The sequence below is a fragment of the Hemibagrus wyckioides genome, linkage group LG04 (genome assembly GCF_019097595.1).
Source record: "Hemibagrus wyckioides isolate EC202008001 linkage group LG04, SWU_Hwy_1.0, whole genome shotgun sequence".
Classification (NCBI taxonomy): Eukaryota; Metazoa; Chordata; class Actinopteri; order Siluriformes; family Bagridae; genus Hemibagrus; species Hemibagrus wyckioides.
The window spans coordinates 1,676,309-1,693,996 of NC_080713.1; the positions used below are offsets into that span (position 1 = coordinate 1,676,309).

Here is a 17,688-nt window from a genome sequence, read left to right on the forward strand (position 1 = left end):
CACAGCAGTAGTGATGTCATAAATTGAGAGCAGTTTAACTGATGATGTCACACAGTAGTGATTTAGGTTGTGATGTCATAAATGAGGTAGGAGTTTCATTGATGATGTCACACAGTAGTGATTTAGGTTGTGATGTCATAAATGAGGAGGAGTTTCACTGATGTAAAAGCTTCAATCTCAGAAATCTGCCACATTTCTTCTTTCCAGAAGATTCTGTATGTTAGTGTTTCAGTCCAGGTGGATGGTTCTGTCCCAGATGTCCTGGTATTCTGCTGTCGAATTTCCTGATCCAACTTCAAAATGGGTTTGTTCCTCAACAGTGAAAGTGTCCAGGCCCCGAGGCGAGGAATCTGCCTCACACTATTACACTCACTCCCTCCTGCTTCAGTCAGGATAAGACTCTGTGGTAATTTAGTTTAAAAAAATCAACTCCCACCTCATTTCCCCACAGGATATTCTTCATCACCACAACGTCCAGGTGTTTCTTCTGTAAAGATCTTTGGAGACTTGTCACTTGCTCCGTGATAAACGTCTCGTTCCTGATTTTTTTCCTCTCCTGAGCGAGTCTGAACACAGAACTTATCAGCTGTCAGCCCAGCCTTCTTCGTCACTTGAGGATTAAACGATGTGCCCTTGAAGTGATCTCTGTAGGGAGCTTCTCCACGGGAGCATCACATGGTCTTTAATCCATCTGCCATTCCATGCACTGACGGTGGTCTGAGCTTTTAAAAACCCTCTTTGAAGTACTTTATAATCTTATAATCTTTAAAAATCCCGTATATCCTCACAAGGTTTTTTTATTCCATATGAAATGTTTTTACGAGGCCGTATCGCCCTTGAGCAGGAGTCTGTTGTGAAAAGCAGGTAAAGAAAACACTCATTAAATAAGTCAGGCTTTATTTATTGTTTCGACTTCACTGAAGGTCAGCGCACGCTTCAGGAGAAACTCGGAGAAAAGCGAAAAGCGCTCAAACGCTCACACTTCAGCAGACACGGCGTGCTTTCACTGACACGTGAGGGCTGAAATAGATTAAAAATGAATGAGTAAATAAATATTAGGATTCACATTGGCATCCTGAACTTTTTATTATTATTTTAGTGTCTAATCTCTCAGGAGAGAACAAGTACACACACACACACACACACACACACACCTGGGCTGCTTTATTTAAATCAGATCCTGTTCAGAGTTTAGCTGCATGCTTTTACACTCACAATGAAACACACTCGTATTACACAAATCAGATCATTCCACAAAGACCAAATATTATATAGTGGGAGGGGTTTTAGTAATGACATACTATTGTGGGAGGGGTTTTAGTTATGCTGTACTACCGTGGGAGGGGTTTGGTTATAATGTACTATTGTGGGAGGGGTTTTATTATGATGTACTATAGTAGGAGGGGTTTGGTTATGTAATAGAGGTAGTAGTTTTTATTATTCTGTAATATAGTGGGAAGGGATTTGTTTATGATGTAATACTGGGAGGAGTTTAGGTAATTGTGCAGTATAGTGGGAGGGGTTTGGTTATGATGTAATACAATGGTGGGCAGGGCTTTTAGCTTAAAGATGTTGTGTAGCATCAACTGAAAAGCTTCTCAGGTCTGAGGGTCACATTTTCTGGTGCATTAGCAGAGCTGTTTTAGTGTCCTGTCCTCCTGCAGCCTGTAAAGACTAGAGCCAGGTTTAATCTTAGACTCCTACACAGCTCTGGGTGATCTCACACACACTTAAAGAAAACATTTCCAGAAGCATCAGCGCCCTCTGTTGGTGAATAAAGGAAACAACACATTTTGAAGTAGGAACTGAGCCACAAGCAACTAGCGCTTTATTAAAAAGCATCAGGAACATTCTGATTTTAATCAAGTTTGCATTTCATAAATATGAGCCCAACTTTATTTAACCCAAGAGACAGAAGTAAAAGAAAAGAATAAATTCAATCCTTCAGTCCAATTTAGACTTAATGAACAGACTTCTAAAATGGTAAAAAAACAGAACTTTATGGGGTTTATCTCTCAGAATCCTCCGTCCTAACGTAGCTACAAGAACTGCAAAAGGGCTTTATTCCTCTTAAACACCTCAGCTTCTTAAATACATCTCTAAATCACATCACTTTCAAAAATATCACGTTTAAAGTCCAGAAAGTCTTGTTTGATTGTGTCCAGTGAATGACCAGCATACTACACTACGGTTACTATAGAAACCGTTAAACTGTACTGTTCTGTACATTTAATACTTCAGATCTGATCAGAATCCAGCCCGAACTGTGAACATCCAGAATCGATGAATCGTTGTGTTAGTTACTCATTCAGGCAGAACGGCTTTGACGTGACGAAGAAACTCAAAACTGCGAGGGTGTTTTAAAACTTGAGATATTAAAGCAAACGAAAATCAGAAGCTCTTTATGTCAGCAAGCTTTATTAAAAGTAAAGAGCACATGGACAAAAACGTCACGAATAAAAGTCTAACTCTCGTGATCAGCGTCCGTTTCTCTCGCATCTCACGCTCAGTGCATTCAGAAGATCTGAACGTCGTAGCCATGATAAAGCAACATGAAGGTAAAGGAGCACTTACTCTTCATCCCTCTGTCTTTATACACACATGAACCCAATCTCTCTCACACACAAATTTATAATAATCACTTCTACAAATGTGTGGGTTTTTTTTTTTTTTTTTTTTACAGAATTTCAGGAAAAGATTCTCTTGAAATTAGGATGAGTTGAACCTCAAAGAGTGAAACACCAACACACTTTCTCTCCAGCACAGTTATTTTATCCACACACACACACACACACACACACACACACACCTGCCTGGTTTATTTATATCTATGTACAGAGCATTGTGCAGCGCAGTGGGGTTAGTGGATCCTGGTCAGCTCCTCCACTATCTTAATCACTTCATCCACCGTGGCCTCTCGCTTCATCCCGCTGCCATCATCAATCTAAACACACACACACACATCACTTAACAACACAGCACACACTCTCAGGCACATCACAGAGTAAAAATGGAGTTAAAAATACCTGTAGTGTGCTGACCACTTCCTGCATTTTGGCCCGTCCCAGATCTAAGAAGCTTTCAATCAGATCTCCATCGATGAAACCCGTGGCCTGTTCCGTCTTCCTCTCCGTATTGAACGATCTCCAGGTGACCAGGGTTAAGGATCTTTTTGCTAATGTGCCATTTGTTTTTATAAATATATAAAACTCAAACAGTTCTTTTGTCTTATAAAACAAAAGAAAAAGGAACAGAGAGCTAGAGAGAGAGAGGGACAGAGAGGGGAGGGATGGCAGAGAGAGAGAGAGAGTGTCACAGAGAATGGGGGAGGGAGGGGGAGAGAGAGAGTGTTACAGAGAGGCACTCAGTGTGAGAGAACAGAAGAAAGTTGTTGGTTTTTTTTTTTTTTTTTTATATAAACAGAACAACCTCAAAGGGTGCCAATATTTTTAAACTAAACTTGAAGAATCTCAGACCCCTGAATGCTGCAGAATGGAAAAGCAGTTTATTTAAAGGATATAAGCTGTGTTCGATCTTTCCCACGCTCTTAATGACCTTGTTGAGTCGATTCTGTAAATCCATCAGTAAACTATACCAACCCTCGGACAGTGACGTCACCAGCCCTGACACACACACACACACACACACACACACACACACACACACACACACACAGAGAGAGAGAAAAACACGCGTCAGCATTTTCTACAGGCTCAAGGTCTCCTTCTGGACTATAAACTGGTTACTCATTTTAAATAATCAGCCATTTTCATAACACACACATGCATTAAAACTTATTTACACAATTACATCCTACAAATCTTTTATAATCAATATTTCCTTTAATAGATGATCAATATCAGTGTTATATCCTCACATCAAAATCTCAAGGTTGCAAATGAAAAATAAAATAATCTCTCCAGACTCAAAAGGTGGCATTTTCTACTGAACAGTATTTAGTTAAACATTGTACAGCTGATTTTTGGGCTCAATTTTTATTAAATAAAAGTGTTTGTTTGTTTTACCGATCATTCCGTTAACGGTTCCAAACAGAACAGAACCCTGTGTAGGAGTGGAGCTCTCGCCGAGGTTCTGCAGCACGAGGGAACCGTGACAGAACACGTTCACAAATTCACCAAGGTGGAACACACCCACTTCCTGTAAATGCTGACGCTCCTCATCAGTGGTGGCAGCACTGAGAGAGAGAGAGAGAGAGAGAGAGAGAGAGAGAGAGAGAGCGAGCGAGCGAGCGAGCGAGCAAGCAAGAGCAAGAAAGAGAGAGAAACACAAACAAAGCAGACACAGAGTATGAGGAAAAATCAGAAGAGACAGATAGACACAAACAGAAAAAGAGAAAAGAAAGGAGAGGTGGTTAGTTTTCTCAGAACACTATTATGACCTCCTAAAACATCACTATAAAAGATTATTAGTTTCCAATAAAATAAAAACAAGAGCAATAGAAGGGTCTCCTGTCCTCATGTTAGAGTCTGATGTTGTTGTGATTATTCTTTAATGCTACACTAAATCTCGACTTGTCCATTTTATCAGCATTAATCATTAAACACACACCAGTTAAAACCCGTCTACAAGCCCCAGATGTTCTCGGGTCCCTGAACGGTCGAGGCTCAGAGCCCCGAGTGAGAGAACCGATGTGCAGTGAGGCGTCCGACACCTCATTAACGCGCCCAGAGCACACTCTGCCTGTACCTGTCTTTCTGGCAGACGAAAAGGTTAAATGCGTTCTCTGCTCCGAGGAAATTATCGTCATCCAAAATCTCCACAGCACTCATCCAGTTCGGGTTAAAGTCTCGAGCAATCTGAAGAGAAACCAGAAAGAAAAGAAGACAGTTAAGAGCTAAAAACAGATACAGAGCTGTCTAAACAGACACTTTCAACCTTTTATATAAAGAGAGAGAGAGAAGCAGGCAGATACAACACAGAAAAAGATAGACAGACAAAGATTGAAAGAGAGAGAGAGAAGAAAATAGAGAATCAATCTGTTACATAAACCACCGTCTTTGAGAAAAAAAAAAGGGCTGGAAAGTTCTGTCTTTTTTTTCTCATTCGGCTAAAAAGAAAGTTAAAATTCACCTTAAAAATCATCTCCTTACAATCTAACCATCTCACCTCTTCAAAGTTCCCCTCCATGGGTTTGTAGGCCAGCAGCAGCACGGACCTCATCAGATCTCCCACCAGGATGAAGTCACCTTTAGTCTTCAGATACAGAGCCATGATATTGTTGTAGTGATTACACTCGGTCCTCAGCTCCTTTTCGGCCGTCCACTCGTACAGGCGTACCTGCACACACACACACAGGTCAGGAATAATTCTAGTCTAATTATATCTACATCAAATCTTTGAGTATCTCTGAGCATCTCACAGTGCTGTTGATGCTCGCCAACAATTTTCCGTTAAATTCCACGATGGAGTAAACCGCTCCTTTCACCTCTTTCTCAGCTACGGTCTGCAGTTTACCTAGAGCCAGGGCAAAAATAAACATTTACAGAAGGGAAAAAACCTTTTCATTAAAAACTAACAAAGATTAATGTTAGTATAGTAATCCCCCGCTATATTGCGCTCCCGGTATATCACCGATTTTTATTTGGAACATAACTATTTTTTTGAGGGATTTTCCCGGTATATCACGGTATCCGCAAATCTTATAGTAAATTGTTTTATGTTGAAATAAAGCAATTTATTAATAAAATTATAATTAATAATTACAAAATATAAACATGAATTACAATAAAGTAAAATGTTAATAATATATAAAATACTGTACAGCGTAGTGTTTATGAAAGCGCGGCGCGGGGATGCTGAAAATCAAAATACAGTACGGCTGGAGGAACGAGTCTGGCCAATCGGAAAGCCCCATTCATTTAATCACGGTTGTGATTGGCTGCTGGCTATGTGTGCATTTGGGGAAAGGGAAGCAGAATTCTCCAGCATCCCAGTTCTTTGCGTGTCACTGTCCCGAGTGTTCTGTTTTGTTCTGTGTATGCTGATTACATTAAAAAACCCTAATATTAGAATAAAAACCATTACTGAATTTATGAATTAAATATGGTTGAGGATATTTACCATCTGTGTAGTGGAAGACGATGATGCGACCCTGCTTAGGCTCCGCCTCCTCAGGGTAGACCATGGCGGTCCCAACAATAAAGTAGACTGCAGGATCTTTGCCCAGTTTGCAGGACACCAGACTCAGAGCGTACTCACTGGGCAGAAACTGGTGTGCGTGAAGCACTGCGACCACAAAAATATTTATTAGCTTCAGTCCAACTGTGAGCTCATCACGATGCTTCAGGCTCAACTTTTAAATACCTTCAAAAGTGTGCTGATCCACCACGAGCAGGCTGTGAACCTCCACCTCCTCACCAAAGGAGGTCTCATGAGGAGAGGTGCTGCTCGGGAAAAGCTTACTGGAGCTCACGCTGCTGGATAGAGCCTGAGGACAGGAAGTAAAGTCTCAATAGCTTGTCTTCGTTTTAAAGAACAACTACAAATGTCAGGAGAGCCTACCTGAGTGCTAGCGCTGGGGCGTACGGGAGCCGTGGTTCCATTAACATCCTGCATCTCCACTCGACTGGAGAGCACGCCGAAACACTGGGACACCTCCTGATAACAGATCCTCCTGAGAGAGAGAGAGAGAGAGAGAGAGAAGACAATCAGAATTCTGCATCCTAGAACTCAAAAGCAGCCCTCTGCCTTCAATAAATTAATATGGCCATATTAAATGTCTTTAGATGAAATTGCTTTTTTTTTTTTAGCTTTATAGAAAGAGGAATGAATAAAGCAAGGATAACAGGAAGAAACAGAAGGAAGCATGAAAGTATAGATAGCCAAATAAAAATAAATAGATAGATATGAAGAGATGAACAGACTCACTTGGGCGACTCATACAGAGGTACAGTGCGAATGTGGAGCTTCTGGATCTCATCGATGGTGCCGATGGTCAGAGTGCTGTTATTGGCCAGAGCCAAACTGCACCAGAGATTAAAAAACGAGAATGAAAACACGTAACAAACACAAGCACCATTAGGTCCCAACAATCAGGTTTTTTTCCTTATAGTGAACCAGAACATCATGAGCAGTGACCAGTAAAGTGAATAAGACTGAGTATCTCCTCATCATGGCACCTGTTAGTGGGTGGGATATATTAGGCAGCAAGTCAACATTTTGTCCTCAAAGTTGATGTTAGAAGCAGGAAAAATGGACAAGTGTAAGGATTTGAGAGAGTTTGACCAAAAGGACCAAATTGTGATGGCTAGACCACTGGATCAGAGCATCTCCAAAACTGCAGCTCTTGTGGGGTGTTCCCGGTCTGCAGTGGTCAGTATCTATCAAAAGTGGTCCAAGGAAGAAACAGTGGTGAACCGGCGACAGGGTCATGGGAGGTCAAGGCTCAGTGATGGACGTGGGGAGAAGGCTGGCCCGTGTGATCCGATCCAACAGACGAGCTACTGTTGATCAAACTGCTGAAGTTAATGCTGGTTCTGATGGAAAGTGCACAGTGCAGGATGGGTTAGGGCTGTTTTGGCAGCAAAATGGGGACCATGACAATATTAGGCAGATGGTCATAATGTTATGCCTGGTCAGTGTATACTGCCCGATTAGTTTCTCACTGGATCTCATTTCAGTTATAATCATTAATCTTTCATAAAGCTGTAAAAATCTGGGTCGTTTGCCCTCCCACACACCTGTCGGGGTAGCCCTCAGAGTTGAGGGGACACATGTAGTTGACCTCTTTGAGGTTGACGTTGGAGAAGACAAGCTTGTGGTTGCTGGAGTAGATGACTGTGGGTCTGTCTGAGCACGCAAAGACGTTGGAGGTGGAAAGAGAGCGAAAGGTACGGAGCACCGTGGGCTGAGTTCCCAGAGTTACCTTCTTCCGCTCGGTCAACGTGCCTACACACACACACACACACAATTCAGAAGTGCTAATAATCACGCTGTACACTCTCCTCACGCTCATGCAGATTAACTTATTTTTTGTTATTTTTTTAAATTATTAGTGCATGATTTAAAAAATTCTACAAGTTGGAATGTTTTCCCCTGGAGGACCAATCATGAAATTCTTTAAAAAGAAAAGAAAAGTTTTTTTTTTTTTAACCCGTACTGGACAGGTTCCTCATTAAACCCGCTAGGCATGAATGTGAAATTAATAATATGCAAATAAAATGTAAATAAATTTAACCTGTCTTTTTTGTGAGTCTAAGATGGTTCAACACTTCAATGAATTAATAATTTCTTCCTCAACATCTGCCATTTCTAATGCTTTATAATACTATTTATTTATTTAGTGAAGTTATAACACTATGCATCATAGACAAGACAGTTGATAAAAATAAAAAATCTGCATCCTAATACATTATCATTTCTATATTCACAGAAATACATATTAAGGACATGCCGCTAATTACAAAGACTTTAAAAACATTTATGCGTATTCAAGACAGACAGGTTTGTGGTTTCTGGGTAACATTCAAGTTTTTGCTGGACTGTATAAACACTTTAAACATTTTTCTGACCTGTCTCCAAGTCCAGGCCAAAGTAGAAGAGAGCACCATCTCCCAAAGCACACAGCAAGTAATGGCTGCCCTCAAACGTGGTCATCAAGATCGAACGTGGAATGATCTCTGAGAAACAGAGTGGTGACAGAGAGAGAGCTCAGATTATCCTTCACCTAGTATGAACTGAGATTCTAGTCAGTATTTTCCCTCAAATTCTTCTCTCAAATGATTCCTTTCTTTTAAAGATTTATTTAATCATCGCTCAGTAATGTTTATTTTGTTCTGTAGGCTGTATGTAAGAATCACTAAGACTACTGGCTCTCGACCAAACAGCCATTACACAAGCCATCACTCTAAGCAGCAGTAGTTTAACAATCTTGTTAGTCTTCAGCTTTATTCTCTGTCCTCTCACCTCCACCCAGCATCTCCTTATGCAGAGGGCTGAAGCAGGGCAGGCGGAGGACCCGGGCCGAGATGTCCGTCCACAGTCCCACGGCACACAGGCTGGACTCTCCGCTGCTCTCCCCGAGAGGAGTGATGTCCAAGCATGCCACCTCATGCTCCATCTCTGTGGAACTGCACATGGTATGGGCAGAAAGAGAAAATTCTGTTTTAATCAGTGAGCTGTGCCAAGCTAGCCCCGCCCCCAACAGGCCACAATTCCCAGCAGTAAGATGAAGTCCACTGTAGCTCGAGGTGTAATGATGTGTAAAAGGTTAAACCCACAGTAGTACCTTATCTGCTTTAGTTCTCCACTGAGGATCTGCAGGTAGTAAAGAACTCTTCCCACCGCTAGAACCACCTGAGTGGAGTTGCAAGCAGCCACGCTGATGTTCCTGCCCTGGGGCTCCTTCCATTCGCTAATCAATGCCTTGCTGTCCTGTGTGACCAGTCGCACTGAACCGGACGTAATCTGGACCGAAAAAAATTTTCAAAAACTTCTTCAGTGCTTTAGACACCAAAAAGATGGAACATCTTTGATAAGATAGAAATAGTATGATGACTCCAATTAAATGCCATAAAGAACTTAAATTTTCTGCCCCAGGGGGTGTGTCTTGCTCTACACTACCAGCTTGTTAACATTAAAAATGGTTCCAAAAGGAAATACATCAACATACGGAATAAACCACCACCTCTCATGGGAATTCTCTCAATAAATTTGATTCAATTAACTAATCAAACGTAATTAAATTAATTAAATGTAAAGTTGGAGTGACGTGATAGATGAGCACCTGAATTAGCTGCTGGTGGGCGACGTTTCCACAAAAGAACGTCTGCTGGTTATCAACAAACCCCGGAAGTTCTGTCTCCTCCACCTCCTCTCCACTCAGCATCAACACTCTTATTTAAAAAAGGGAAAATCTGCAAGTTAAAACTTTAAAAAATAGAATTAACAAGAACAACAAAAAAACACTCAGTCCAACCTGGTTTGACCAACAAAAGAAAGCACCAGCATGTCATCGGTTTCTCTGCCTGCCTCTGAGCGAAGAGGCCACAATCCTGAAGACAGAAGAACAAAACATGTGTGGGAATAAAACAGCGTGAATAATATTTAAATAATTCAGATTGCACACTCAGACTGTCAGCACGTGGGGGGATGAAGCCCGTAAGTCCTAAAGTCAGCCTTCAGATCTGACAGTTTAATCAATTTTATGTCACAACTAAAGTTTAACCACGACTTCCCGATAAAACATAAAGCCGAGATTCAATTCCAGACCGGTCCCTCGTGATGTGCCGATAATGGAAAATAAAAAATATAATTTGCTCACCATATATGACCAATCATGTGTGATATTAGATGATGCTGTAACGTGAAACCATAAGCTGTGTGCTAAGCTCAGTATCTAACCATATTAGATATTGTTAATGATGATGAGATGAGGGTTGCCATGGCAACATTGAAATGTGTTCTGATTGATAAGATCTGTTGGCATACTGCTATACAATCGCTGAGAATGTAAGGATGTGAATTAGTATTAAGATTTTTTTTCACTTTTATACCAATGGCAAGTTTGTTTACTAGCTAGCTGAACTGATTCTAATTCGCATATTCATACACTATATTGCCAAAAGTTTTTGGACACCCCTCCAAATCATTGAATTAGTTCCAGTGAAAGGAACTCTTAATGCTTCAGCATACCAAGACATTTTGGACAATTTCATGCTCAGTTTGGGGATGACCCCTTCCTGTTCCAACATGACTGCACACCACTGACCAAAGCAAGGTCCATAAAGACATGGATGAGTGAGTTTGGTGTGGAGGAACTTGACTGGCCTGCACAGAGTCCTGACCTCAACCCCATAGAACACCTTTGGGATGAATTAGAGTGGAGACTGTGAGCCAGACCTTCTCGTCCAATGCCTGACCTCACAAATGTGCTTCTAGAGGAACGGTCAAAAATTCCCATAAACACACTCCTAAACCTTGTGGAAAGCCTTCCCAGAAGAGTTGAAGCTGTTATAGCTGTAAAGGGCGGGGCAACTCCATATTACATTCATGTGCATGGAAAGGCAGACGTCCCAAAACTTTTGGCAATGTAGTGTAGATCTTGACTTTTGTCGTGTGAATAACGGGGTAGTGTTATAGGCAAGTTATGCATTTTTACTAAACTTGAAAACAAACAAATTATAATTCTACATGGATTACTTAATAGATATTACAAATGTCAAATCAATAGAGCGCTAAAGAGCAAAAAACCTGAAAAACATTTGGACACTAACCTTTAATACCAGGCAGGTCAATGCTTGCGTGCTCGTGGATTCCTATACCATTCCGAATGATCCTTAGAGAACCTTCTTTAAAAGCACCAGAGCAGGTCACCAGCTATGTTCAAGAGACAGAGGACACGATGAGAACCAAAACATCAACACATTCAATGTAATGTATTTAAATACGTAAGCAGGATATGAGACCATCACTGATGATGCACCTGTTTAACAACACAGTATTTGTCTAAGTATGATGTATGCTGTAACATAATATCTGATGTACATGTATGTCTGAGTGAGGCACGCAACAAAACATCACAAAATTTTATGAAATGTATAAAATGTAATTATTCCTAGTGCTTCCTGTCCGAATGCATCATGTCAGCAATGTTTTTTACAGACTGTATGTGAGTGCATGCATCTGAAAACATTACACCATATTTCACCTTCCATAACCTGAGCAGTGGAAATATCTTCAGGTAATCTACAGAAATGTTTATGCTCTTGCTTTAGTATAAAAAATAATAATAATAAATGAAGCACTCGCTCTTATCCATCTTCTCCTAAATGAGTTTAAAAACCAGAACACTAAAACATATACTAACTTTAACAGACTGTCCTGATCATGTGATCTCCTAATGATCACAAGCCACACCCCCTACTCAGAGAATTTGTTCCATCTCCCACGTTGGTTTAATAAGCAAGGAACTGAAAAGAAAGCTTCTCAGGATCAGAAAAAAACTAAGATAAACCTACTTGAGAGGGAACACTGAAGAGTTGTCCATAATGCAACCCAAGGGTTGGACATATTTACTTGCCTCCTCTAATTGGCTAATTCTACATGACCTTATTCCCTCTAACTCACTTAACCATCACTAGATGACTCCACATGCCCTTAGAGTGCCATTTGCCTTTTGTTAGACTTTCTGGAGCCTGCCTAGGCAATGGAATGTGTTTCACTCTCTTCTCCTGATAGCGATGTGCACGCTCTGCTCTAAATCATAGGAATTAAAATCATTTGATAACAGTGAATTTCATGTTTTTCTTCATGTTACGTTGCCCTTTGCATGTAGGCCTCAGTCCAAAGCTCCTTCCTGAGTCATGTCAAAACCAACACTCTAGGAATTATATGCAGGATATAATAGGTAATATAATATGCATGTACACCAATCAGCCATAATATTATGACCACCTGCCTAATATTGTGTTGCTCCCCCTTTTGCTGCCAAGACAGCCCTGGCCCATCGAGACATGAACTCCACTAGAACTCTCTGAAGGTGTGCTGTGGTATCTGGCACCAAAATAAAGGATACTTATGATAGATACTGACCACTGCAGACCGGGAACACCCCACAAGAGCTTCAGTTTTGGATATGCTCTGATCCAGTGGTCTAGCCATCACAATTTGGTCCTTTTGGTCAAACTCACTCAAATCCTTACGCTTGTCCATTTTTCCTGCTATGAGGACAAAATGTTGCCTTGCTGCCTAATATATCCCACCCACTAACAGGTGCCATGATGAGATACTCAGAGTTATTCACCTCACCTCTCACTGCTCACATTGTTATGGCTGATCAGTTTATTTTAATGTTCTTAGTTAAACTTGTTGAGAAGATAGAAAAGAGCAGGTGCTTGCTGTAACCATCACATGTCCGTAAACGTATGGGTGTGGACTCACCTGCCCCTGTCCTTGCCGCTCCAGATCCACTACACACATGTCCACAATCGGTCCCAGGTTAGTGAACGTTTCCATAACCGCCACATACGAGCCCTGATCGTTACTGTCCACATTAAGCTGCACACACACACACGCACGCACGTTCTAATACTCAAGAATTGTGTAGGTCTTGTACAGAAATAATAAAAACCTGACTGACTTTAACCAGCTGAGAATCTCCAAGCCTGGAACCGACAAACACCACTCCGTTATCCAGGTAGGTCAGACACTCAGCGATAGATGTCTAGAAGAAACAGACACACAAGATACATGTGAAAAAACACAGAGTATTATATACACACACTATGAACCCATAATATATACACTCACCTCTCCTAGCAGTTCCACCCGTAGATCTTTGAGCACCATGGATCCATCGATCAGCTCCTCTTTCTCCAGCAGAAGCATGAACAGCCTTCCATCCATATCACCCAGGAGGTAGCGAGAGCCGTTCGGGTCCACGCGGTTATGACACACAATCGTGCTTTGCTATGGATTTACATTTAACATTTACGACATTCAGTAAACATACAAATCTGGAAAAGTTTTTACTTAATTCATTTCAGAAGACTGCAACTTTCAACCAACTGCAACTTTTACACGTTTTCAATCACCTTGATTGTCGGAGGTGCGATGGCAAGATATTTATCTCCATTGTGATACGTGATGGACTCCTGGCCGATGATTATAGCACCACCAAATGGCTCAGGAACTGCAGTGAAGACACAAAAACACACAGTTCAGACTTTTTTCTGTCGATTACATTTATATTTCTAACAACTCTATTAAAGAATCCACAGCTCACCAGGAATGACCATGGAGGCCTCAGCTTCGACATTCTCCTGTTTCCAAGGACCCTTACTGAATTCCTTCTCCTTCAGAGACACCTCATACGTCTTCACGTGTCGTCCCTGAGGGTCCTGGACAGAGATGCAGAACGTTTTAGATTAAATTTTTGTACCAAAAAAAACCACAAAATATCACAAAAGAGAAGTATAAATGAATAAACACATTTTAAATGAACACTAACATTAGCTGAATAAAAAAATAAAAAGAATTTCAAGTTCAAGACATTAAAATACAACAAAAGACATAAGGAGTCACCTGAATTATGCTTCCACAGTGAAATGAGTGTGTATGTGTTTTCAATACATTTAAAAATAAATGATTAGACTTTATTTGATACCTGATATATAAAACAGACAGTAGGGGCCTGGCATCCATACAGGAAGTGTACGTCTATAACCTGCAGCTCCTCCAGTCGAATGTTAAAGGCTTTGAGCTCACGGTTTTCCCGATCTAACGGTATGACTTTAAAAAGACCATCATAGAGCCGGAGACCGATCATACGACATTCTGGGTCCACAATCCCGATGATCCCGGTCTCTGACGGACGTCCGATCCGATCCTGAAATATAAAAACATTATAAGAAATATTTAAAGATGCGACAGGTCTTTTTTTTTTTAATTTATGACTTACTCCAATAACATGGATAACTAGAGTTTTATAAATTGGCTTTCAAGCAGCTGAATGTTTGACATGATGCTCCTCCTTAAAGCTATCTCTAGTCAAGCTATAGCAGGTTCTGGGGGCGGAGCTTATGTACGTTAAAGCCTGGTCCTGTGATTTGGGGTTATACCTGTACGTTTCCATGAGCGCGAGTGATAATATCAATGCTGTCTCCGTTCTGCTTGTACTCCAAGATGCAAGCGTTGTATTTGGCCGTCAAAATAAACAGAAGGTCTTTATTTTCACCCTGTGCACACAACAAGAACGTCATTTAAAAAAATACTTAAAAACATATACACACCTACATTCAAAACACAACGCTCCAACTCACTTTGGGTCTGAACAGCTCCATGACGGCGATCTTGCCATACATGCCGATCTCCTTGACCGGCCGCAATCCCTCAGCCGTGACCACATAGATCTCCAGACGTGTGTTCTTCGCTATGAGAAGGTTAAGATCCTCCGCTGAGGTGAAATGACCTGCAGGTACAGACGAGCATCACATCAAATCAGGAGGATGTATTCTCATTGTTGTGCATTAATAATAAAAATACACATAAATCATGCTAACAAGCTGCTTCTGTAGAGTAAAACACACCGCTGGGGATGGGACAGAGAGCGTTTAATTGGACAATCGCAAAATTACAACAGAATTTAAAATCTGAAGTCTCTTGAATGTTTCCTTGAATATGAGTTTTTTACAGTTATTTTGTTAGAAGTTAGAAGTCATCCATTTTGTATTTTAGCAAAATTTTGAATCCTTATTTCTCCAAACATCATGAAATCTGGACCACAGCTGCATAAAACCAGGATGAAGATTTTGATATCTGACCATTCATCCATAACCTGCAAACAGATTTTACAGCTGGCACCAAACAGGAAGTGAGGAGATATCTAATCGGCGATTTTACATAGCACTGACAAACATGCACTATGTTGCCAAAAGTTTTGGGACGTCTGCCTTTCCATGCACATGAATGTAATATGGAGTTGTCCCGCCCTTTACAGCTATAACAGCTTCAACTCTTCTGGGAAGGCTTTCCACAAGGTTTAGGAGTGTGTTTATGGGAATTTTTGACCGTTCCTCTAGAAGCACATTTGTGAGGTCAGACACTGATGTTGGACGAGAAGGTCTGGCTCACAGTCTCCACTCTAATTCATCCCAAAGGTGTTCTATGGGGTTGAGGTCAGGACTCTGTGCAGGCCAGTCAAGTTCCTCCACACCAAACTCACTCATCCATGTCTTTATGGACCTTGCTTTGGTCACTGGTGTACAGTCATGTTGGAACAGGAAGGGGTCATCCCCAAACTGTTCCCACAAAGAGCATGAAATCGTCCAAAATGTCTTGGGATGAAGCTGAAGCATTAAGAGTTCCTTTCACTGGAACTAAGGGGCCGAGCCCAACCCCTGAACTCAATGATTTGGAGGGGTGTCCCAATACTTTTGGCAGTATAATGTGCAATCTCACAACAGCTGGACATTCTGACTCAGAGTTTCACAGATCTCCTTGAGAGCAGTGCTGATGGTTCCAGTGACTTGTGGTCTTCCTCCATCACCATGGGGTTGGACACAGAAAGTGCTTGGCCCCCTGTTCATCGCTGCTTGCGTCTATAATTTCCTCTTGATATATCATAACATTAACTCAGAAACACTCTTATTACATTTCAGGAGTACTTTAACCCATTTTATAACCAATTTTTCTTCTATGTTCTATGTCTAATTACTCTTAAGTTTCAAATCAATGCCAAGTTTAAATAAAAGAGTCAGGTAACAGTGATAATCCTGCCTCACATAAATCACTCATATGTCAAATTGTCTTTTGGTAACAAATCTCCATGAGAACTTTTATAATTCTGTATTAATAAGTGAAATTAAAAACGCATTTAAATCAAGAATGCATTTTACCACAGCGTCACGCACGCGCTGCTCAACATAACAAACCCTGAAGCTAGCACGTAGCTAGCAGGACTTCATAAATTTACTGAATTTCGTACACGCGTTTTTTTAACACTGTGCATATTCCCTCATATACATGTATATGGCTCGTATACAACTAATACTATTAGAATGTGTGACATTTAAAGAAAAATAAGTAAATAAAACTAGTCTAGATTTAGCGAAGCGCTACATGACGGGAGCTAGCTAGCCTCGAAGGCCTTCAAGCGCGGGAGGCGCGAGCCAACCACATATAATGCGCGAGAGCAATAAACAAAGCTGAAAGTCAGAGGCCGGGTTTTGACTGACCAGTGATGCAGGCGTTGACCGCGGTGGGTTTCTGCGCCGTTACCACGTAGTTGTAGGACATGGCGTTCAAAATGAAGATACGAACACCTGAAAATTCGCTTTTTAGGGTTTTAGATTCTGCTTCTGAGTACAACCATGGAGACCCTGAAGAAGCCACAGGGGGAAAAACCAGAGCGTCACAGCGCCACCTGCAGCCCTGGAGGACTGACAGCGTTCTCACGGGTTTCTAGCGTAAAAGCCTTACTTTGTGAGCATTTCCACAAATGTTGTTTATTCTTTTAACAATACTTGATTATCATACATATTCTACATTTTTTAAACTATGATCTCACCTTCAGTCACTCTACCATGAACAAACAACTGCACTTTGCCTCTCACATTGCTAATCTGACACGCTCATGTCAATTTCTCCTGAACGTTATCAGAAGGATTTGATCATTTCTGTTCACACAGGTCACTCAGGTCCTCATTCAATCTCTAGAAATTTCAAAAATGTACTCCTGCTATTTGTTTCTGGGAGGTCTGCCTCTTGGAGCAACATTCCACCTCTTTCTGAAGGCCACCTGTGCTCTTCAGGACTGTTTCTAGTGGACCGACTAGCGCGTGGAGGAGTACATGCCATCCTTGACCATGACGTGACCATCTCAAAATCCATCACCACATGCTCCAACTGTGGATGATTGTAAAGGTATGTTCACTGCTGTATCTCGGGCCTTCAGAGCAGGGGACAAGATGGCCTTAAGAACATCAAGGGCCAAACTGCCCCGAGCCATCAGAGAGAAAATGTGCGCTCATGCCCAGAGAATCCATGGCCACTTCCATGACAGTGTTGACTACCAGCGCATGTGGCAGGGCATCCAGGTGACCACAAATGACAAGACAGCTTCACCCATCTGTGGCAGTGATGCCTCCCTCCTAGATGCATTGAAGGTCTTCTACATTCGGTTTGAGGTGCAGAACAACATGGCGGCAAGGAAGACCATCCCTTCTCCTG

The 17,688-nt window shown here is 41.4% G+C and overlaps 1 protein-coding gene across 1 annotated transcript; it reads right to left on the reverse strand.

Moving 5' to 3' along the window:
* Nucleotides 1-2,033: 2,033 nt before the first annotated feature.
* ddb1 (damage-specific DNA binding protein 1) lies at nucleotides 2,034-16,858 on the reverse strand. Its single transcript, XM_058387732.1, has 27 exons — nucleotides 16,695-16,858; nucleotides 14,781-14,929; nucleotides 14,580-14,696; nucleotides 14,126-14,347; nucleotides 13,745-13,859; nucleotides 13,554-13,651; nucleotides 13,270-13,428; nucleotides 13,100-13,183; nucleotides 12,901-13,017; nucleotides 11,235-11,337; nucleotides 9,938-10,013; nucleotides 9,746-9,854; nucleotides 9,248-9,426; nucleotides 8,926-9,089; nucleotides 8,532-8,639; nucleotides 7,701-7,908; nucleotides 6,889-6,984; nucleotides 6,523-6,634; nucleotides 6,325-6,448; nucleotides 6,082-6,246; nucleotides 5,381-5,475; nucleotides 5,128-5,298; nucleotides 4,708-4,817; nucleotides 4,026-4,195; nucleotides 3,521-3,623; nucleotides 3,027-3,150; nucleotides 2,034-2,944 (listed from the first exon to the last, which is right to left on the reverse strand). Exons 1-27 carry the CDS (start codon nucleotides 16,753-16,755, stop codon nucleotides 2,861-2,863), a joined length of 3,423 nt encoding a protein of 1,140 aa, XP_058243715.1. The 5' UTR covers nucleotides 16,756-16,858; the 3' UTR covers nucleotides 2,034-2,860.
* Nucleotides 16,859-17,688: the final 830 nt, after the last annotated feature.